This window comes from Lates calcarifer, linkage group LG15 (genome assembly GCF_001640805.2).
Source record: "Lates calcarifer isolate ASB-BC8 linkage group LG15, TLL_Latcal_v3, whole genome shotgun sequence".
Taxonomy (NCBI): domain Eukaryota; kingdom Metazoa; phylum Chordata; class Actinopteri; family Centropomidae; genus Lates; species Lates calcarifer.
In genome coordinates, this window is record NC_066847.1 from 20,072,065 (window position 1) to 20,096,577 (window position 24,513).

Genomic DNA, 24,513 nt, shown 5'->3' on the forward strand with positions numbered 1-24,513 from the left:
TACTATGTACTCTATACTATATACTCATTTTTTTGGCTTTATGTGAATGTTTGCATTGACTAAGTCTTTGACTTTTGTCTTGCAGGCTACTCTACCACTAAGACTACTGCAAAGTGGAATCCAGTTACTCCAAAAGGACTTGATGAGCATGGTTTCCTATGATTTTAGCGAAAGCATCAGTGGACCTTGACTGGATGCCAAAAGGAATTGTTATGCACTATGACTGCTACACAGTTTGACTCCTAACTGGGATTGTGAACTTCTCATAACAGAAAGTTGGACATGAACTGGATGCCAAAGAGATTGTAAAAAGAACGACAGGTGTCCTTAATAGCTATCTGGTTGTTTTGGTATGAACTACTAAAAGCTTCAGATGAATAGAGAATTTGCACAGTAGATAGCACCAGAAAGGTACAGAAAAAGAAACATGCCTAAAACATTTTTGCTGTTGATTGTGTTTGGGCTTTTGGAGCTCAAAAGCAAAGAGTTAGGTTAGTAAAGAATGTGTCACAAAAAGTCACTTTACCACACATGAGATTAAAAGATTTATTTTAAATAACCAATGTCTTGCAGTTATACTTCCTCACATTCTGTGGAATGCTTTTATTTGTTTGTTCATCTACTCCAATTTCAGTGTTAGGTCTCTGTCCCAATTCTGTCTGTTTTTGACACTACTTTTCAGTGGATTTTGAAAGAACACAAGGTTCCAGTAATATACAGAACTTTTTTTCCTTTTTTGTAGATTTTGGAAAGTAATTCTACATATTGGAAACTCTTTTGGCACAATTTAAAAATGGATCCCAAGGATCCGTGTGAATATGAAGCTCTAGGACACTCACTTTGGTTTTTAGCCAATAAGACCTCTTCTCAGGCACGTCAGGGCAAGACAGGTTCCAACTTGGAGTCTTGTTGGTACATGGTGTTAAATGACCTCTGCAAATGGTTTTTCTTATGTCTTGTCCTCTGTCAAACTTTTTTACTAGAGGAGGTCTAATATACCAAAATGACTCTGACCACCAGTGTGGGTGTCCAGTGGCTATAAGGTGATGGTTTGATATGTTAAATTGTTTGCTTATTGGGTAGAAATTTATGTGGCACAAGACACATCCCTCTCTCCTCAAATGCACACCTGCACATCCTATCATCTGCACATATTTCCTGTGTTTTATATGTCTTTGCACTGTATTTCTGGTTGATTATTTCTCTTTTCACACTCCTTACAGTTATATACTTCCATTTTTAATCTTTAGCAAATTTTCTGTCTCACTTCTTAAAGTAGCTCCTATTAGTAGCAAGTCTGCACTGGTAGGACAATGACATGTCAGGATTTAAAAGTTTCATTTAGATATAGACAGAGCTTGTGTTTTTATGAAGGGCAATATTAATAACCTGTTGTAAACCTGAGTAGGGGCTATTTTTTTGGTTCAAAATGTTTTATATATGCAGCAGACTCTAATGCACAGTGCCTTTTGTATTTTTCTATGTCAAGACAAGGTTGAATTGGAGCCATGATTTGTACAATTCTTTGATTTTAAAGAATTTTTGTAACATCTAATTTTATTTTTACTGATTAACAGTTGTTAAATAAACAATTTTATTTAACCATATCTGTGTGTCAAGCCATATTATATTTAAGAGCATAAAATTTAGAGCAGAGCAATGCGGTTTTGAATGTTTATTATCTAGGAAGAGGAAATCTGGTCTATGATCAATATACTAATTATGAAATTATTACTCTGGAGTCCTGATGCTTTACAATGTGTTTACTAAATAATTAGTTCCTACTGGAACAAAAACAAAGTTAATTATATTCAGTAAATGCTGGGAAATATGGTGTTTTGCTGCCATCTGCTGTCAAATATCTTGAATGCATTGTCAAATATTACGTCCTGGCTACCAAACTAAAAATCCACAGTCTGTGAATTATACAGTTCTGTTACCATATATATGTATTTGGGGGGAAAATCAGAACACCACAAGAGAATTGTACCACCTCTGACTACACTGAAATGTGGTCTAAAACTAAATGTTCTTTGCTATCATATTCTGTTTGGTAAGTTTATTTAATATCAGCCTGGATATTTTGAACACTTTCATTTCACTTGACTTATATTTTTGGTCTATTCCCTTCATTATGTGAGTCTTTTGCTTTTTTCTTAATAAATTATACATGAACCACACAATGACTTGTTTTAATAATTGGAGATGATGGCCACCTTTATGAACATGAACAGGTAACACTCAATGGCTTTCTGCCACCTTTGGATGCCAAAGCTAATATGTCATCATTGTTCACTGGATATCTTTTTTCCTATCTGTATGGTAGAATTCACAGTTTTCACCTAACACAAGTTTTCAATTTCACCCAAAGGGCATGGCATTGCAAAAAAGCACCAGTGATTAATATTATATTATACAGTATTTCTAACTTTAATGTAAGGTAGTGCCCAGCACACATCTAAAAGCCAATAATGTGTTGCAGGATCACTTAACACCTAAAAACTGTCAGAGGGCTATTTTGTGCCTGTGTTACATTTGGGTGTGAACAGAAGAGAATATCTCAGGGAGTATCTCTGGGTATTAACCCAATCAAACACTCAAAAAGAGAACTTTACAGATGAAGCTGACATTCAATTGACGTTGGGAATACATTTGAAAAGTCTGATCAAAGATTTGTCAAATCCAAGTAAAGTTAATTCAAATTATTACAATAAACTTTTTCAAATTTCTGTCCATGAGCATTGTGAGATTTAACTAATATTAATTTTCTGATCATGGTGGGAGGTTAATATGATGGTACCATACTGACATGTTTATAAATTACTTCCAGAAATTAACTGCAGAGAGAATTGTGTCTCCAATAGATTCAATAAAACTGATGTTTTGACTTTACGCTATATAAAATCATGTGAATGGTTATTGTTTGGTTATTTGGTTCTTTTTGTTTTTAATGATGTAAGACTCTCCTGTGATGTGTATTATTCACTCTATTAACTTGATGAATCACAACAGAAAACAAAATGAACATCCTTACTTCATCCTCAAGAGGGAAGTAGAGGACTTTGTAGGCAAACTCAAAGTTGATTTGAAACTTGATATACAAATCTACAAATAAGGATGTGCGCTACAATTTTAACTTCATTTCATTAGACCTCACTGTAACTTTCTCTATATCTGATTATTTAATACATCATTTTGTGTTCACTGTAGAATTTCAGAGCACAAAAGTGTTTCCTTTGTTAAGATCTAATCCAGGTGGGAAAAATATTTTTAGCATTTTACATTTCATTTTCTAGCAGTACTGACCTCAACATGGCTTCATCTCTGAACAGCAACAATGAAGATGCTGGATGCAAAATGGCAACAGCATAATTGACTTTGAAAGACGAGTAGAGAAAGAATTTTGACCCTCACTCATCTCATAAACTATTTGTTGTCACTCGTGGGAAGACAGCTCACAAATACAATTAAGAAGGTGATATATAGATAATAATTTTTGAACTGCCAGTCCCAGAGGAGAAAATAATTCTTCTGATGTTCCCTGGAAGGTGAAAAGGGGAAATGCATGCCATTCGCTGTATTCAGAGAATCCTGACAATGTTCTGCCATTCAGTACTCTTCTCCTCATTGCATGGCATGTCTATCACAGTTTTGGTATACGTAAATCTCAGCTGTCTTCTAGTATGTGTGTGTGTGTCTCTTCTCCACCATCCGTTAGAGTGGGACTTGGCCTGTCAGTGTGGGCTCCTCCTTTGCAGCTGCCGTACTTCATTAGGGGCCATCAGCTGAGCTCAGTGCTCTACTGTCAGAGTCAGACTTCTGTTTTCTCGTTTCTCCTCCCCTTGCACTCGCTCTCCCTCTCTCCCAAACTGTCCCTCAAGCTCACTCACGTCCTTCATCCTCATATGATTTCTCACTCCGTCAACTTACCTCAGACTTTCCCTTTGTGTTAAATTTTCCCCTGCCCTCTCTCTGCACCGTCTCCTCTCCTCATGCCCCTTTTTAGTCAGCTTCCTCTTTTCTTTTCAGGGGTTTTCTTCTTTTATTCCCTCTTTAAATCAGCATAACCCCTGTGTTTCAGAATATATTTGCACTGATTCTTTTCTTAGCATAGTAAATACTGTTTCCAGTGTGTTCTTTTAAGTACATTAACACTAAATTCAGTATTTCCAAATTATCAAATAATAGGAAATGTATTTATAGGAATAAATGTATTACCTCATGCTGTGCCTGTCTGTGAACATGTATATACCTTTAAATGCTGTTGCTTAAACCTTGCATATGCTTTTATCTGACAGAAACCAACTAACAATGTGATTTGGAGTTTTGAAACTAAAGGGGTAAAAAGGTAGGTATTGTATTTTTTGTAGCCCTGATGCAGGACTGATGGCCGCAAGATGGTTGTAATATAGCGTCTGGCCACATGTGGCAGCAATAAACAAGGTGCCTATGAACTGTACTACAGCGGTTTAGCTTAGGCCTAGTAAGTAGATTCAGGCAAGTTCACCTGCGGCCTTTGGGTTAGATGTTACTTCTCCAGGACTGCTGCTGAGAAATTCATCTGCTGTACGGTGGGTTTGAATTTTAAGTGTCCGTCCGATATGAAACATTTATTTAAATGTCTGAAAAGTGCTCTCAATCATAATCAGAATTACTTAGCCACTTCAGCGTAAAATAGATATAAAGGTTGCTACTGACGTGCTAACAGTCACCCAGAAACTATTTTTGTGGCAAGTTTTAATTTCCGAACGTGACAAAATGTTTTCCCCAAAAAATTTAGGAGGGAATTTAAGAGGAGGTCTTGAACGCACCGCCACCGTCCTGCTAATTAGGAACACCTGGTGAGGTTGTAGAGTCACAAACTGTCCTTTGAAGTTGCCGTCGTAACATTTTCGAAGCAAAGAGAATATTAGCATAATTAACATTATCCCTGATGCTAGTGAGTCCACTAAAATGTGTTATTTTTTGTTTAAGTTTAGACAAGTCACATGTAATAGGAGTTTGACGAGCTCTTTGGCCTGAATGGGATTATTCAACCAATTTGGACCAACAAGATGGAAGACACCGTCCTAATGATGTCTGAAATCGGCACCGGCGTCCGTTGGTGAGTCTGTATACTATGTTGTTTTTGCCTATCTTGCTTCTGAGACAAACCACTTTTACTGGGAAAAAAGGGAAAAAACAGAACAGTTTAGTTTCGGTGAAAGTAGAACTACCACTAAGCAACAAGTGCAATATCCAGAACGCTAGAGCTGCCTTTTTTTTTTTCTAAAATGTGTCGCAGTATCATTTTAATGAGGCGTTTTGGTGTTACAGTTTTTTTTTTCTCGGTAAGAATGAAATTCAAAAAATACCACTAAAAGCGTTACATAAAACGCAGTATGATTTTTTGTATGATGTTGAACCCTAGGCTGAAATGTTAAAACAAAATTTAATTAAAAATGTCGGCGGAATGTCTTGACTAAGTATGTGCACTCATTGTAGCTCTAACTAAAGCGGTTCAATATAACAGTCTTGCAATAAATTCCACCTTCAGAGAGCTGACTGTTTCAGAGAGGTGTTGATTCAACTGTAGGTTCACTTAGGACCATGTAGCTGTTGGTACTGTTGAACTGTATTGCATCATACAGGAAAGTTTTTTATGTTATTTAGCCTCCTCTCATAGATATAAACTGAATTAACAAAAAATGGACACAGCCGTCACCTTCTGTCGACTTTGTGTGGAATTGTGGTGCCTCTAAAATTAGTTTTGTGTTCGACTTGTAATTTTCTTTTACGCAGCATTTAGTGGCTATCAGAGGAACTACAGTGTATCTGCATGCACTTAGGGTGGTTGCTGCATGGATAAAATTAGACAGCAGTACAAAATTGTTATGAAATTTTGAATTTATGTTGGCCTGGTGCTAATGCATTGGCATTTGTTCTCCTGTGTCAGAAGTGTGAGGCTTGTTGCCTACCGTCTGTAGTCTATTTCGTTTACTTGGTTTCTCTGGTTTGTTGCCGTAGGGGGCAACAACATTTGGAAAATAATGAATTTTCAGCTTTAAGCTGGAAGTTTATGATTTTATTGCTGACTAGATCTCCTGCTGTGAGGGAAATGGTTTCACTGTGTCCCAGATAAGAAGGAGGATTGACAATGTGGCTAGAGTTGAAAATGATTAATTTTTATATCAGCCATTTTAGCTTGTGTTGTATTTATTTTGCTTTTTTTTCTGTATAGAAGTTTATACTGGATGTGAAGAGTATTAAGAAAATAACATATTTTCAAACTTTAACGTTTGTGTATTTGCTGTAATTCTGTTAACTGTGTGCTTCCACTCTCTTTTTTCACATGTATTATTTTCTTTTTCCCACACAGTTTTTCCATAGCAGTTTTTTTTTTCCTGATTTTCCTATCATGTCTATATTTCTTCCTCAGCAAACCACCATGTGCCCAGTTGTGTACATGTGCGTACACAAACACACATGTGTGCACACTCTGCCCACGGGCTTCTGTTCTTGTTGTCATCCTGACAAGCAGTAGGAACAGGATTATGGGTAGAGGCCCTCTTACTTGGGGCAGAAGAAAGTGTGAAATCTGATTGCTTCGGAAGATTTAAAAAATAGGGCCCTGTGAGGTCGGTGGAATCCTAAATATGAGCAGGCTGAGGAAGTATAGCAGCAGGGTGTAGTCTGTTACGGGGATTTACCAAATTTTCAAACTTGATAGGGTGGCTTAAGAGAGGACAGAGGGAAGAAGCTTCAGGGGTGCATAGGTGGCAATTGCTACTTTTTTTTTTTTTTTACCCGCATCTCTTTTGCTAGTTCGGTTTTCTTAATTCATTGCAGTTTACTTGCAAAAGAATGTTTTTGTGGTATCAAAATGTTTTTGTGGTATCAAAATAGTCTGAAACTATACCACAAAAACAGTTTGGTTTGAATGGTTTGAAACAGTCTTGCATATTGTGCCGGTGTTTTAAAAGATGAAAATGCAAATATTTTCTCTAATTGGGAAAAAAAGATTTTTGAGGTTAAATATTTGACACAGGGGATGTGTCCTGTGGCATTATCACAGTGGATCACTAGGGGGCATTAAAGCATTGTGTTTATACTCCACTCCAGCTTGAGGCTGTTTGGCAAAGCCCACTTGCCAGTTTCTGCTGCTTCCACTTATGAGCCTCTTCCACTTGCCTGCATGAAACAAAGTCTCTATAATGACTGCATGGTGCAGAGAAATAGTAGCACAGAACTTAGAGGGAAGAGCTGTCTTTGGGGAAATAAAAAACATAGCAGCACATTTTTGTTTTGCTCGCAGTGGTGGAGTGGAAGTGGTGTGCCACACCAGCAGGACACACGTTGAGATTAGTGACATAATGTTTCACTGAAAGGTTGTAGAAAGGCTTTAGTGACATGACTTTGGTATGGCTTTGATGGTTGGAGGCTTCAGCACCACATGCTTTGTAGCATGATGTAAAAATGTTTGTGTTATACCCCACTTGCTGTAAGCCTCCCCATCTTTCTCTGTTCTATCCTCTCCCTCTCTTTATAATTCGCATGATATATTTCCTGATATTTTCTTCTTTGCTGTTTGTAAAATTCTACCCAAAGTGGTTTCCTATGACAACATGATGCTGCTGTTAGTTTGTGTTTGTTTCTTTTGCCATCTGCAGACATGCTGTTTTGTTTCTCTACACCTGCAACAAACCACTATCGGCTTTCCTCACCTGCAACAAATCAATATCATGCAAGAAGGAAGCTTAGACTCTATAATGCGCCAAAAGCTATTACGAGGATTAGAATGATGGAAAATGTACAGCACAAGAGCAAGACAACACTGAACTTGAAATATGCCTTTCCGTAATAAGTTCTTGCCGTTAACTTTTTCTCCCTGTGACTTTTGAGTATTTTTAATTGCAATTTGAAAAATTTTAATCCTTTCTTTAGCTGAGAAAACAGTTTTTTCTTTGTGCCATCCCTAATCTTCCTGCTTTTCACAGAGGCCACACTGATTGCATGTTAGTGGTTTGACCCCAGCAGATCGTTTTTGAAAACTAATTTAGAAAACTATTCACATCCCTTTTTTTTGCTTTGATCACTAAGCCTCCTAAGTTGTTAACATTAAACTGTAAATATTAATACAAAAGTGATGTCAGCTGTCATGCCTTTGAATGAAAAAGTTCTTGTGTGTGTTTGCGTTCATGTTCAGGATTTTGTGTTGTTGAGGTAGATTGTGAGACAGACTCTTAGTTTGATTGGTTGAGTTAGGTTTCTATAAATATCTGTGTCAGCGGCTGAATGTTGCACAGTGAAATGAATGTGTCATTTAAACATTAGCTTTGTCCTGTTGTAACAACTTCTTTAATATCAGCCACATTCTCAGTCCATTATCCTTGTTTTTGTGTCTTTAGTTTTTGAGGCAATTTATTGCCATATGATGAGGATACAAGTCCTTTTAAAATGTATGTGTAATAAATGATTTTCTTTCTCATATATACTTCAGAAGACTCAATAAGGATTAACGAGTTCAAATGCTCCTTTTTAAAATATTGGATATTTTTAAGAGCCAAGGATTACAGACACAGGGAGAAGAGATAAAATATTATTTTAGCATGCCTTCATTTAATTTTTATGCATTGATAATGTTAATGTTTTAAATGATTGCCTTTTTCATTATTGGTCAAAATGGCGATATAATATATGGCCAAAGACACTTTGCACACACATCATTAGGTAGCAACAGCATCCTCAGTTCTTATTGCCCAAGATGATGTGGTAAACATGGGTTCAAGTAGAAGCTTGCTGGATAGAGGACTTATTGGCTTGTGCCTGGAACAGAAATGGGGCGTAACGCTTTGTATCCCTGTACATCTAGGAGCCTTGCTTTTGCTGTCTCCTTGGAAACCATTACTGCGCTGCCACTTGCATGTGGTCTGTCACGGATTCAGGTGGAAACACAAGCATCTTCATGTGCCAGTGAAAAGGGAAGGCAAAGTAGAAACGGGGGGAGCATTTGCAAATGGCTCTGAAGTCTGCAGGCTTAAAAGTGTTGATAACCATGGATTAGCTCTGCCTTCCCCTTCAAGCAGCTTTAACTGTGTGGTCTCTTTCTCTTCAACCTTCCTTCTTTTTGTCTGTACATACACTACGCAGAATAGCATAATTGCAAATGTGCACAAAGAATATGTGGGGAATGTATTTGTGAGAATTTATTTGGATTTATAATAATTCAGTTGTCTGTGTGTAGAGTTTCATATGTTTTCTGGGTGTCTTGAATTGCTTATTCACATATTTACACCATAACCACATTTGGGCTGTCTTTGAATTTGGAATGATATTAATAGACTGATAATAATTTGTTTACCTTGAAGCAGTACAGTAAATGTCTTGTTCTAGAGTTGAACCTTGAATATGAGGTCAGTAAGGTAATCGACCCTTCAGTCTTTTAAAGTATGCCCAGATTTGCTAGGCATGAAACGGCATTGCAACTTTGTCATTTGTTTGATGCCAAGGAGGAAAAGCAACCTTATCTTTGACACTTGTTTAAACAGACCATGGATGCATATAATTTGTAATCTCCATCATCCTCTCCTCATGTATTTGTGTGAACAGCTTTGGTTGCAAGGATCAGTTGATTGACATTGTGCAAGCAAACACAATTAATGCTCTCAAAGACTTTTAGTTTTCAGAGTAGCTGTTTTTGGTTTTGTTGTTCCTCTGCATGCTGCAAATTATCAAGCATAATGCTCTGGTGTTCTCAGACAAAGTACAAAGCATTATTTACATCAGCACTGGGAATATTGCTGCTAACACTGCACTTGTTAGGCAGGTGCTAATATAAAGAATATACTGTGTAGTGTGACTTGATTGGCCAAGACAATGTGATTTTATCATTAATTGTTTCATCCTAAAATGAAGTTAACCCATACAGAATTTCAAAGGCTTAATACACCAAACTAAAGTAGAACTTCAGCTATACGTTATCACTTGATGTTGAGCCGATACATAGAATTACAAAATACAAATCGGTTACATACAACTTAGCTTCCTCAATAAGAGTGCCATGATTGATTGTGCTTATATGCTTTGGTTGAATTCCCTTAGAGCCTCCACTGTGTGATCAGAGTTGTCCCTTTCCAAATGGCTCAAATCCCACAGCTCATCTCAAGTACTTCCAGTAAATAGAATATACACTTAAAATCATGCACATCATAAACAACTTCATTTTCATTAAGCCTGTTTACGCTTTATGGTAAATTTAATTTGGACTATCCTATGATTAATGTTCTCAGCTGACTGTACTTAAGAGGAGCAGTGGGACAACATGCACTGAGTGCAGTGAGGGAATACACAGAGTAGGAGCCAGGTTTGGGCAGTAATGCATAACATGTAATAGGGATGCATCTACCTGTTGGTTTACAAGAATTATGTTTTTCTCTGGAAATGATTCTAGATTTGTTGATTTGTTTTTATTTTGATACTTAATTAGGCAACTAAATATTTAAGATAATGATAATTAGATAATGGTTAAAAAGCAAAACACACAAAATTTAAATGCTGAGAATTAATGGGAGTTTAAATATATAAATATATAAACTATATAAATATAGTTTTTATTGTGAATTACAATATTAATCAAGTAGTTAACCACCAACAAGGAGTGACATGTGCATCATTAATGGAGGGTAATATAATACAGTATGTCTTGATTTAAAGCTATTATTGGAATTACTAGCATTTTCTACGAGGGGAAAGCCCATAGTTTAATCCTTTTGAAATCAGGGACTGGCATGCCTTGTGCCATCCATGCAACAAGCTGCTTATGGTGCTGTGCTCATAGCCCTTCTCTTCTTCACCCTACAATGATAATGTCATGCTCATATGCTTATTTCATAGAGAAAAGCACAAGTAAATATTCTTTGACATTTGACAGAACCGTGCACACATACAAACACGTGCATATACAGGAATGGATCACAACCCCCACTGCTGTCATCGAATTAATTCATTTTGGATTTCACAAATATGACCTGTGATTGCTGGTTGTCAGTGGGGGGGGGAGGGGTCAGTCGGCAGCTGATACATGAAATGATTGGGAGAGTGCAGCGTGTTCCCATTATCTTGTCCCTTGCATTGTAATTATCACTCCTGCTCTTTCTGCACCACTGCTCCCATCTCTCCTCGCCATTGTAATCGTGATTGACTGGTGCGGCGGCCAAAACAGCGCAGTCTGAAAAGGCATCAGACACACATCTCATAACCGCCCTGCCATTTGATCTTCTCCTCCTCCTTCTTCACACTGACTGCTCTTCCATCTCTCCATCCCTCTGTTTTTTTCAGGTTGAGGGGAAGTGGCAGCCAGACGATAAGAAAACATGCTTGTAGAAAAGTATAGATTTGACATGCCAAAAGAATGTTATTCAGTGTTTGCGTATAATTACAATTTATGTTCAACCCATGTGTGAATTGATAATGCATACATTCAGTAGTGCTGGGGGTCTTGGAATTTTACATTATAGATACATGTTGCTCTCCTTGCAGCCATTCAAGTTAGCAGTGCGGGAGATATCATTTATAAACACAAATGTATTGTAGACACTTTCAGTCATGTGGGTACTGTGCTCAGTTTCCCTCAAGTAAAATTTTTGGCCTTCAGTTTCCTTGGTGCTTTGAAATGCCAGACAGAGTCTTGCTCTGCGACAGGTCTGAATGATACACCTTGTCAGAGAGGGAAGTTCATCAGCAGCCACTGAGAGTGCCATCGATTGAGCTGCCCTGAGCCCCGCCAGGTAATGGATTGGATTTATCCCTCTCTGGATAAGACTTGTGCTCAGACGTGTACACTCAAGCACACATGCACCCACACACGCACAAACACACATTGCAGAGGGGCTCCTTGCACATCTGTGTGTATTGTACACAATCATGCAACTGCACATTACATCCCCACATACTTTGTGCACGATGTTGGTCTGTGCGGCACACATTGACAACCTGTCTGAAAACTTGTGTGACATTCAGCAGACATTTAGACAGTTGGGATCAAAGGCAGTGATATATTTTCAGCAGCTGTATGGATAGGGAAAAAACAAGACAAGGAGATAGTACTTTGATAGATATCAGGACATTTGTCAGGCATCTGTCTGTGCTTATTTTAGGAGTGAGAGATGAGTATCATCAAATCCATATTTTGAGGAGGAAAAATGGCTCAAAGTTGATGGAAGATGTCTTTGATGTTGAAGAGTCACAGCAGCTCAACTGTTTCCTGTGTATTTCTTGTTTTCATGGCCAGGCTTTCTCAACAACAAATATTAAGCAAATCGTCATCAATAAATCGTTTGGAGAGCCATTTAAGCATTTCAAGTCTCATTATGATGACAAGGGTAAACAGATTGGAAGATGTAAAACACTCGATTAAAGTGGCATTCTACTTGCTTCTCTAAATTTTAAAGAGGCAATGCATCATGAATGTGTCCAACCAAAGATGAGCATAGTTGAAGAGAAAACTAATTAGACTAATCTTTTTGCCAGGAGGTTTACCTATAATGGTTATAATCTATGGACTGTAATATGTTTCAGAAAACACTTAGTGGCAATCCATCTTCCCCTGTGCCTCAAGGCAATGGTGTGTGTGTGTTTTTGCGTGTATGCATGCATAAGCACAGATTTGCAAGGTCTGAATTTGCACACCCGTTGTTAATGTGGGAACTGCAGAACCATACTTAGAAAACTCTTGTTGGCTGCGTGTTTATTGATGTTTGTAGATATTATGAAGTGTAACTCTTGAACAATGACTGTGTTACATCAATTCTTTTTTGCAGTTGACCTAATATTCATATATTACTACAACACTGGTGTTTCTTGTGTCGTGTGTCAGGTAGTACATTTAAAGAAATGAAAAATAAACAACAGTTTTAACTTAAGAATGCTCTTTAAACAGATACATGATGTTTTTAGAATGCAGATGGCTGTGGTCAAAGTTGTAGTTATTGGTTGAGAACCTTGATGGCCCTTGCTAATGAGTCTGTGTGGCGGAAGCATCTGTCTGGATATCTAATGTAGCTCGCCATGTGGAGAATGTCATCCACCGTCTGGCCTCTAGCCGCAGTCAAGTCTCTACCGGCAGGGTTAACATTATAATTAGTCTACAATCAAAGCACCCTGAGAGGTTAGCTTACTTTGTGCTGACCATGACTTATCAAATGTGCTATTTCTTTTCAATGGGAGTTGTGCTTTTTTTTAATGTTACACTTTAACCACAAGAAACAAAAATGTTGTTATGGGTCAGATAGATTTGAGCTTCCTTACTATAGTGGAACTGAAGAAATCACATAAATAGCATAGTTTCTGATGGGATGATTAAAGTAGGTTAACCTATTGTTTTATGAGTGCACCTAAAGTCTGTAATGTTTGATCTGCAGGGTGGTTGTATTTGACTGAAGTTGTCATGCCATTTCCAATAGTAATTGAGGTTATAGCAATAAGTGTATTATGCAAATTTATTAGGGATGAAATGTATGGTTTTTGTAACAAACAATGTTCTGTTTTATCCATTTCTTGCTTAGAGTGAGGCCATAAAACTTGCAATTACTGCAGTTTGAAGTCTGTATGCTGGACATGTGGTATACCTGGAAAGTCTCAAACTGTTACAGTCAAGGGCTCTTGGGGCGCCTTTTCACTCTATGGAAATCAGAAAAACTATGAGCAAATACAGGCAACTCGGCATAAAAGCTAATGAAGCACCCACGTACCCGCTGTCGCAAGGTAATGAGTGTACTTAGCTCTAAGGGAGAGGACATCTCCAAAGGATTTTCAGTGTGTGCCCACTTCCCCAAGTGCTTAATCATGGTGCTTGATTATGAGCAGCCATTAGAAGCCTGTGAGTCAGCCCCACTCATACACTGCAAGGAATTATGGTGTGCTTGATTGAATTCAACATTCTTCGCCCCTGGTCTATGAGAGCTTGCCAGAAGATGGCAAAAAAGCAGACAAAAGCCTTTCTCTATTGGCATATCACTTTAAGCAAGCAGACAGGCTTTGTTTGGAGTGTGCTTTTTATTAGATGCGAAGCACCTTCTGAAACTGGCTTGCAACTCACAATTTCACTCACTTGTGTAGCCTGCTGCAAATTTTCCACAAGTGGGAGCTGTTCAGTTATTATCAGTCCAGTTTTACACATACAAACCCATGGAGGGTAAAAGAATAGGGCAAACCACAGCAGATGAAATTTGCAGATGTATGGCAGTGTCACTATCTGGTGAGTAATAGCTGCTATAGTTTTAATACTGCCACCACCTTCAGATAATTATGGCAACATTTTATTGTAGCTGTGTGTGTTTTCAAAGTCAATTGTTACCAGAAGTGGAAACACTGAATATTAAAGTAAAATTGACAAAGAAATTTTTCATCATCAGTCCATCCCCTCAGTACAATCAGTATTGAGGCTGATACTGATGTGGTGCATCGAATTGGTACATCCCTAAAAGATGTACAATAGACACCATATAATCAGGCACTCAGCCACAACACAAAGTAGTCTTTTAGTTTGTGTACATACAATATCATAAACAAAAACAACCCACATTTCCTTTCACTGCACTTTTTCCTTTGGCCTCCCACCCTGTCCATTGGTTTCTTTGATTTGTACAAATAAACTTAGGTTAGGAGACTCCTCTCTCCATCTTCCTAACCTTAGATATCTGTGCCAAGGAATGGTAAGAGTATCACGTTGCCTTTTTTAATCCATTATCACTCCTGTTTCCTCATGCCATCTTGTGATCTCTCTGTCCCTTTCTCCTTTGTCTCTCTCATTGCGCCACTGTGTGACTGGGCACACCTGCTTCATCCAGCTGTCAATTACAGCACAGAATTACAGACTGGCACGCAATTAGGGTCCGCCTCACGCACTGGCCCACGCTGGTAATGAGTTTCCCCAGTCATTGATCAAAGTCACAATCACACTCAAGCCCAGAGTTTCCCAATTAATTTTCCTTTTTTTTGCTATCCAGAGAGCATCTATGTTGAGCCGCCTGAGACTGTTTCTTTATTCATATGCCAAAGCAGCAGAATTTCCACCCAAGGAAAAAAAAATAGATAATCCAATTTCAGTGTTTGGGTATGGCTGTTTTTGAGTGAAGTCTACAGAGGGAATTTAAATTTTCTTGTGAAAAGTTGTTTCCCACAATTCTGAGTTTGGAGAAGGAGGTAGCTAGCATGCTAACCAAGAAGCCAATGAGGTAACTCCCCTGTCACCACGTCATGTGAGAAGTATTTTAAAAGCACATAAAATGCAGCTGCAGAGGGCATGTTTGCCCGTTATTTTGGAGCAAATGTCCATACATTTTACTTGTGTGTATTTTTCTGTATCCAACAAACTCCTCAAACTCCTTGGGCTGTTGCTGCAGATCATTTAATAGAGCTCTCATCTGAGAAGGGACTGCATGTACATCTACTTCTCATTATGCAAGTGTCAAGACTTGAGTAGTGGGCTTCCTGGCAAATAATAGACGAATGACATTGCTTGTTTGTTTTCCCTTAGATGTGAAATGCACTGAAGCAGGATGGAAATAGCTCGTGGGAGGGGTGGAGTGAAGACGATAGTAAAAGAACAAGCTGAGCATGGACGCACACAGTGTTCAAAGCCACTAGGCACAGGTTACTGTGACTGACAACCTGCTGTAGATGGGAACCTCCCAGTCGCACTTTCCTGTCTCAATGAAATTACCTCACTGATATTGAGGCAGTATGCAGTCGGCATCTTCTTTTCCGCATTCACTCGAGCAGTGATATTGTGCCCCGTCTCTTCTCTGTTTCAGCTAGGTTATTCCAATTAATCTAGGTAGGTTTTGTGAGAAAATATAGAAAATGTCAAATGTTTGAGTTTGAAATGAGGACTCAAATCCGGCAAGATAGCAATCTGGTGGTGAAGACAAGGTAATGAATTAATTTTGGTTCACGGCTCAGTAGTGAGGAGAACTAGGTTGAGTAATGAGAAGAGGAAGCTGTGATAATGGAAATCTAAATGATTAAAGTGTGTGTTTGTGTGGGATGGGGGTGGAGTGGTGGGGACTTGCAAGAGGGTTAGGGGTGTGTGACAGTGTGCAAAATTGTAGTGAAAGCACTGCTGTGGTAGAGGTTATATACTGTGATTGTTGGCAATTCTGCCTGTAACCATTGATTCAGAGAGTAGAAAAAGACAAAATGCTTAACATTCACTGTCCTTTTAAAGAGCTGCTATTTCAAATTAAGCTTTAGCATATTGTCATTCTGTGGTTAAATTTAGGCAACAAAAGTGCTTTGGTTAACATTAGGAAAAGATTATTTGTGTTGTGTTACATGTCGCCACAAACGTTTTCTGTATTAAAACAAACCAGACTCTTTCCTTAATCTTAAAGTGCTGGAAATGCCCAAACATCACCATAAAAAAAAGTTTAATAATGCTTTACCACAAGTGGATAGTACTTGTGGTACAGCATTTCATAAACAGAAAAACCCAAGCATAGAGATGTTTTAGCACAATGCCAAGTTATCTCTGGTAGATACTGAGGCTGGTCATGGGTAGAAGTGCCTCATTGTATTTACTTGTTCCAGCTTATATGATGATCATTATGTCTATAGTTCATGGTGGAGGTTTGCAGATTTTTTGCAGAGTATTATGTTTTTGTCATATCATCATATGACTGATGACAGGTTTGGCATAAGTATCAAAGCTCCATCACTGTCTGTAAAGTGGCAGGTGATGTGATTCATTACACATGCTCATTAAAAAGAAGATTTCTGATAGCGTTTATTTGCCTTTAAAGTGCAATTCATCACTCAGGTTCCTAACTAATATGTCCTGCCAACACAATGAGTTATGGCTTATTAAATTAAATGGTTTCAGTGGCATTTGTCTAACTGGAAATGACCTCACTCACCATCCGCTTGCTTCCTCTCTGTTGCTGCTGTGATGTATGTAGACCACACACGTACGTACAAACTGACATATATACACATGCAGCACATACACATTCAGCACCGTTGTGGAGGTATAGAATGAGTGTGGATATTTCCCTAATGGAAAAGCTCATTGCGAAAAAATAACTGTAAAACCAGCCAGTGCTCTGTCAAACTATTTTACAGTGTCAGCACAAATGCAGTAGTCTCTCTTCACTCTGCAGTGAAATTTATGGCCATTCATGACTGATTGCATTTCTCCCCCTCACTGTACTCTGAGCCTTTTGAAAGTAACCCAGAAGCACATTAATTTCTCCAAAGTCATCATTTCAAGTGCAGTGACTTGCTGGAAAAATAAAAACTCAGATGAAGAGAGTCTAATTTTAGCTGTTCTTATCAGTGCTAGTGATAAAAATGTTCCTAAATCACAATTCAAAACACTTTTAAATGTTTTTCTGCAGATGGACTGGGTACAGATATGTGAATGTGTAGTATGTCTACATAGTTGCTTTATGTGTGATGTCTACTGACTAGTTTTTTCCTTATTGAATCAACCAATTTAAATGTCCAGTTATGTCATTATGCTCTCAGGAGCAAGAACAATCTAAGTGCCTCAGCATTCTCAGGAACATCAATATGCAGCATGCATTTAGTGGAACCACTGAGGTAGACACAGTGGCTCAAAAGTGTGCCTCTAATTAAAGGTCTAATGTCTCATCTTGTGCATGTCTTTTCCATTTCTTTTCTTGCCATTCCTGTTGAAGGCAAGGAACGCTCAAGCAGAGATGGACAAAAAGCTTGATGAAAAGACACTGATTAACCTGTCATGTTCCAGACAGGTATCCATTAGGCTTTTTAATCAAAGTCTATATGGCATGAAATTGACATTTTCAACCCACCATAATGCTTCATGAGAAGCATTGAACTGAACTGATACTGCTCTATACGTCAGTGCACTTGCAGACGTTCCAACCTGTACTTTCATTTGCCGTCTTCACGAATCAATGCTTCTGAAAGACCCTTTGTTTTCCTAGTCTGCGTTGAAAATAAATGTTTCTCATCTTGATTGTAGTGGAGGATCCTGGAGGGACATGCGTAATATGGTCAACAGAAAAGTAGTTTTATTATGAAACATTAGCACAGGGGCACTGTTCTTCTGTTATTTCTGGTAATGTCAGTGTACAATTGTAACTGTTCATTTTCTAGTCCTTCGTGTTGACTGTTTCCTCACACTACAAAAGAATGTTTCAGTGTATATGACATGATCCTAGCAGTGATAATTTGCTCTCCCTGGTCAAATAGCGTTTGCAGTCATCGAAGATTGGAGCCAAAGGGCTTCCTTGCTGAGGGCTTTTCTGAAGTCAGCAGGTTGGATCATACATTCAGAGCTGTCCACAATTCCTCCTGTTCTTTTGCTACCACCTCTCCCTCTCCTCCCTCACTTCTCCCTTCTGCTATGTCTGTCCTTAAGTCACAGGGAGAGAGAGCATGGTTGTTTTGATGTAGGATTTGATAGATTTGTTTGCTGCTGCATTCATTTGCTCTGTATCAGGGAGCTGACGGGCCGTAAAATGAAAATTTGCCTTAGATTTTCAGCATGACTGTTTGGGGGCAAATGTGAAAGAACTCCCCATGCATTCCAGATACATATTTTCTCTATCTTAAAGTGTGTGCGTGCATGCTATGCATGGCAATTAATAATAAGGATTGTAAAGTTCTTACTGACAAGATGTGGTTCATATTTGTTAAAAGCAAACTTTTTCTTTCACATATCTCCAAAACAGTGTTTATTGCTGAAGAGGTTGTGATACTGTGATGAGAAACTCTTCTAGTTTCACTTATTTTGTTGCTCTTGTAAAGGAACCTCATGATTAAAAAGTGACAGTTATGGATAGAGTCCTGCTTTTCAGGTAATTAGATTAAATTAAAATGCATGTTGTCGTCTTGCGATGCCCACAATCTCTAATTAAAATGAATGTGATGCAAACAACAGGAAGCATTTTCTTGTTAGAAAACAAGTTGAAGGAGAGAGAGTCAAACAGCAGGATTGCCTTTTGTAAGGCTCAGTCTGAAACCAGTTGCAGCAATGTTTTGTTACCTAAGGGAAATTATGCTAGAAATTTTTTAAATTTTTTATAGTGGTGATGCTGGTGCACACTCCTATGAAACCTCACAATATTATGGCAGAAGAAGGTGAAATCTCAACATAATTTTAATTTTGTGTTGCAAAATACTTTTTCTTGTATATTGTTGACAGCTGTAATGGCCTTGATCATGAGTAGCCATCAAGGTGCTTCCTCTTTGCTCATGTGCAGTTGATGCGTGAGGTGAAACCAAAGCAGGCCTGGTCGCACCACAAGGAAGGTGCTTGTGGGAGAGCACGACACCCCATTGCTCTTTCCACCTGGTTGCCCAGCTGGTGTCACAGAGCACGTTGGATGATGGAGCACTCTCATTCCGAGTTGAGAGAGCGCTGAAGGTGAGAGTCGGCCAGAGACCCAGTTCTTTAATCCTGGCCGGCTTCTGCCACCTTGTTCAGCAAGATAAATGGACTTTTGACACACAGTCAGATCACACACTGGCCCAGCTTTGATAAACAAACACTTGTTTGTTTGCTCTTTCCCATCTCCTGAAGACATTACGTGGTCATCAGTGAGAGTCTTAACCAATTAAAGACATCAGCTGTTGCTTATGAAAACATGAATGTCATATCATAGCATAGACAGAGAACTGACATTCCAAAACTAAATTATAAACATGGCTGTGCATGCTTAATACATCAATGTACATTTCACTCTCTTTACCATAGTAACAGAACTGCTAAATATAATGTTTTCAAAGCAATTACATACTTCATTGACTTAAAAAGCAGGGAATTCTGAGGGTTGTCAAAAAACAAATCTGTTCTCCATGACAAGACATGCAAACATGCTTTTGTGACAGTTACAACTGTTGGTGTGCTTTGTCGAAGTCCAGGTGTGCTACAGACAGGCAAACCATGGGGGGCAATTAGAGAGGATGCCCAACACCTGGGTCCACAAGTGAAATGGGAGCACGAGAACATCCCAGATGACATTTCCTGTAAGAACACACAAATTCACAAAGGGTGTTTTTCATACTCTAAGAATTAGCAGCCATGTTTCATACAAAAATTGCTGGCAGTCTGCCAAAAAAGAAAAGAGGCTCTTAAAATGCAAAAATTATCACTTTATTTTATGTGCAAAAGGTAATGCAGTGTGAAAAAATGTGCATGTTTCAGTCAAAGGAAACTGTCAGCACAACATGTAAGAGAACATGTAATTCTAGAGACAAATAGGCTATCAGACTAACAACAATGACCATTTAGGAGAGGGGAAGTAAGAGACAAAAATATTTGACAAAAACACATGACCAACACTGAGAATTGATAAAAGAAAGTAGCGGGCATCATCTAGTGAAAATACACCTGTTAATGTGGCTTGGCAGCCAGTAAATGTGTGTAAGTCAATTTTCACTCTCACTGAGGTACCTGTGATAGGTTCTAAGGTTCAGTTTATAAAGAGCAGCTCTCACACCACACTCCTCTTGGCACTGTGCAGGCACTGAAGACAGACATGTGAAGTTAAAAAAAATCATCATATTTTCAAAATTCACCATAGTTGTCCAGACATGAGGAGGCTAGGGTTTTGCCCGAAATAGAATCAAGAAGGGTACATACATGTACATAACATTTATCAGATTGTTTTTCTTTTGTTTGAGCTGTGGCTAATTGTGTAACTAGAATATAGTTGAATGTAGCACACATAGCACTATTCTAAATTATGTTGATGTGGTTTTCATTTGAGGCGCCTTTGATGCCAGACTTTATAACAAGCTAACAGTGACTTCAGATTTGTCATTGTGTACTGTGAGGTTGCAGACAGCCTTAATTTAATCCACCGTTTTCTAATTTGAATTTTTCAATTGTTTTTTTTGCCATTTTAGCATGAATTGCTAGTTTCCTCCATTATGTGTTAAAGAACAACTGATTACTTTTTATGAACATCACCCATTAAAGTTCAATACATGGCATTTTACACTTGAACACTAAACTTTGAACTCCACCTCATTCAAAAGGTAGTCCAAATTTAAAATACACACTAACAACCATTGAAATTTGTGTCTCTTATACAGAGCTACATTTGCTTCTAGGTCAGCTGGCTTGAGAACATCCACATGTAAGTCTTTTAGGTTTTAGAATCAGGATTTCAGTCTCAGTGTTAAAGTTGATGTTCTCAAATATCCTGTGTGGCTTTAAACCTTTTCACACTGAAATCATGAAATTGAAGATTTCTCTCCAAATAAAAACAAAAGTAATATTTACACTCAAATCTTGGGCCACAAGCTAATGTAACTGCAGATGGACAGGGTACATCATTGGTTGATTATGCCTGTGAGGAAGCTGATTTACCATCTTTAACTATTTAACAGCATGTTATGCCATGTATCTAAATGCCACTCCCATGAGGCCTTCGAGTGATCCTCTGTCAAGAACCCAAAAGTGAATCATCGTAACCAAGTGTGAAATTCGACTTGCTCCATGGTACCATTGGTTTTGGCCATACACTAGCAGTAGACATGCATCTATCCTTCTATCCATCTTTTGTATCTCTCCCTCTCCCTTCTCTGCATCGTCTTCCCTCCCGGCTTGTAGCGTAAATGGATTTTCATGCATCATCTGACTGGGTGTATTGGAGTTGATGGAGTGAGGAGGATGACGCGGATTCCAGTCACATACCTCCTGTCCTGTACCTTTCTGCCAGTTCCCTCATCTTCTGCCAGCTTTACCCCCCTTTTTCTGATCCTTTGTCTAACCCCTCCTTGTTTGGACAGTTCCCTTTCTATCTTAGAGTAGCACTGCTTTAGTTGTAAGGCATGTTTGTGCATAGTGTTTGCTCAAAATGACATTAAACCCTGGGAGTGTAACCTGTTGTAGAGTATATGTATTTGATCCAGTTTACCACATTTATGAGAATTTGGTATTTAAATGTATGTAGATACATTTTCTTGCTTCTGTTCTTTTACTCTGTACATACAGGCATTCTTAAGGCATTAATACCTAGCCACACAAGAACAAATATAGAATTATTTATGTACATTCTCTTTTAAAGAATGCACAGTCCACATTATTGAAAATGATTTCCACATATTAATGTGAAATATGTACATGTATTTAGTACCATCACACTGTGTATAGCAACCTCTGAAGCTTCCAGTTTATGTCATGCCTGTCAGCCAGGGTTCCTTTGTCTTAATGTTATTGATTTTAATTAGTTTCTAGTTTCAAGTTTGGTGATATTTTGAAAAGACTTTCTTTTAATCTGGGTTACTCCAGCAATGAAAAGCTCCCCTCCCTCCTGTGCCATCAGAAAGAATGAGAACTGATATTGTTCCCTTTACAGCAAGTCAGCTTCCCATTTGATTGCTTATCTCTTTTATTAGCTTGATGCTATTACTGGCGTAGCTTCTTGGCTTTCATTATCCATTTTTATGCTGCAATATTCTCTTGGAATTGTTATCGTAGGCAAGCTCATCTTGTCGCGTTGTTTATGTGTGATTGATTTGTGGGTTGCTGATCTCGCCCTCCACCCCTTGCTCATTGCCGACTTGGCAGGTCAACGAGGTTACTTATTCACAGATGATAGACATCTTTATTAGGAGAAGAGAATGCTTTAAAACCTTAAGCGCAGGCATTTATCTGGAGCACGCCATCTTACGGCCCAACACCCGACATGCCCAAACGCATCCATCACGGGTCAGCTGACGGCCCAAGTTCAGCCCGTTTGCCCTCTCTGTCAGCCTGAAGGACAGAGCAGGGCTGAAGTTGGCAGCAAGAGACTAAGAAGAACAGGGAGTGTTTGCCATGACAGGAGTAGGCAGGGGAGATGTCAGTGTTGACCAATACCATTACGATTTTTCTGCCCATCAGGCTGACACTATAGGTTCTGATGGAGGTCAGAGTTTAAAATGGTGTTCTTTGCCAGAACATTTTGAAATCTGAAAAACATGAAAGGGGAAGTTTTTCCTCTGTTTTTGTCTTAATGTATGAAGCACAAGTACATGACTTTGAAATTACTCATTATGGATCCTATTGGAAAAACAGCCAGCCTTGTTTACCCAGCGGCCCTAGTTTGAGTCTTTATGCATTTATTCCTGTGTAATGAAGTTTTTGCCTGGTAGTGATGGCAAATGTCATTAATGCTTGCGAAGATGATGACTTGGAGTACTCACATTAAGCCAAAAGTGTGGATGCTTCTTGTTTTCTTTAAGACCTATCATTCTCTCCTCCTGCTGTGTGTAATGGCACTTGGCATCAACGCTCGATGACGAAGCAATTTAATTTATCTCTCACTATTTAGTCTTTTCAAATGTGTGGCTCTACTCTGCCAAGGCTACAGTTATCACAATGATCCTTCTCCAGCCAGACTGAAGTGCACAAGCAGACACACACACACTCACACATTCTTACATGCTTGGGTTCTGTAGTCACTTAGATAGCTTGCTCAGCAAAGGCATTGCCTTTCAGGCTGTCTCATCCTGGAGCTCTGTAATCCTGTTGGTATTACAGAAGCCCTATAAAGCTCAAACAAACCCCTAACAAGCTCATGAGTTAAATAAATATTATTAGTTAGGGCAGGTGGCTTAAAAATGGGAATAGTATGTTAGGTATGAAGCATTTACACACTCTGGGGGCTCGTCTTTTCCATTACTGAGTGGTTCTGTTGGCTTTTAACCTTACTGACCAAAAAGTGAATCATTGTATTGTAATACTGTTCAAATGCAGGCTATTGTAGGTCTATTCAAAATTTCAACATTTAACACGGCAGTTCCCTTCATCTTTATTGGCCAGCTAAATGGTCTTTTCCCAGAGCTTTAATTATTCATAGATATTAAAGTTTAACTCTACTGGCTCTTGGGTATGCAGTTGTACGGCTTTGAAATAAAGGTCATTAACATTAGATGGTATTAGCTTAACTGTTCAGAGATACTTTGTATCTTTGTCTTGTGGTGCTTAAAATGTTCAGTGTTTTTTGACAGGATAAAAATCTGTTTGTGGTGGTGGAAACTATGTATCAGACCACCCCACAAAAAAAAAAAAAAAAAAAAAGGCTGCTAGCAAAATGAAAGGGACTCATTGCTGTGGGAATTAAGATGTGTCAGTGTGATGCCTGAGACTTCCTGTGGAATTTTTGACCAGTTGATTATTCATGCTTGGCTGCCATTTTACATTAGGGCCCCTGATGCCCCTAAGATGATTGCTTACATGTGCTCAACTGATTCATATTTGAAGTTTAATTACCATTAAGGAACCATTAGCCTCTTTGACATCATAACAGAAAGGGAGCCGAAGTGGTCATGTGGACAGTAATAATTGGTCATTGCAGTCCAAACATTTGGCCTCAGTGTATTTCTGTGAAGATCAGGGAGTGGTCAGCCCTGAAAATGCCACTCCCACAACCCTAACTCTGCCACTCCATTCATTATCCCCCAAAATGCAAACCAGCTGAGTCTGTGATAAGCCTCAACCTTCCACAGAGATTGTAATTGAATTTCAGACATTGATCAAGGAACAGAGAAGCACAA

General features: G+C 38.6%; 2 protein-coding genes across 2 annotated transcripts in view; one reads left to right on the forward strand and one right to left on the reverse strand.

Moving 5' to 3' along the window:
• The window catches only part of LOC108892594 (inactive ubiquitin carboxyl-terminal hydrolase 53), a 32,307-nt gene extending 30,700 nt beyond the window's left edge, over positions 1-1,607 (forward strand). Inside the window, exon 17 of the mRNA XM_018690252.2 lies at positions 86-1,607. Within this exon, the coding sequence (XP_018545768.1) occupies positions 86-162 (77 nt within the window). The 3' untranslated portion in view covers positions 163-1,607. The remainder of the gene's footprint in view (positions 1-85) is intronic.
• rpl34 (ribosomal protein L34) overlaps positions 1-13,733 on the reverse strand; it is a 750,063-nt gene extending 736,330 nt beyond the window's left edge. Inside the window, exon 1 of the mRNA XM_051076215.1 lies at positions 13,728-13,733. The gene's annotated coding sequence lies outside the window, so the exon portion shown is untranslated. The remainder of the gene's footprint in view (positions 1-13,727) is intronic.
• Between the last annotated feature and the right edge of the window lie 10,780 nt (positions 13,734-24,513).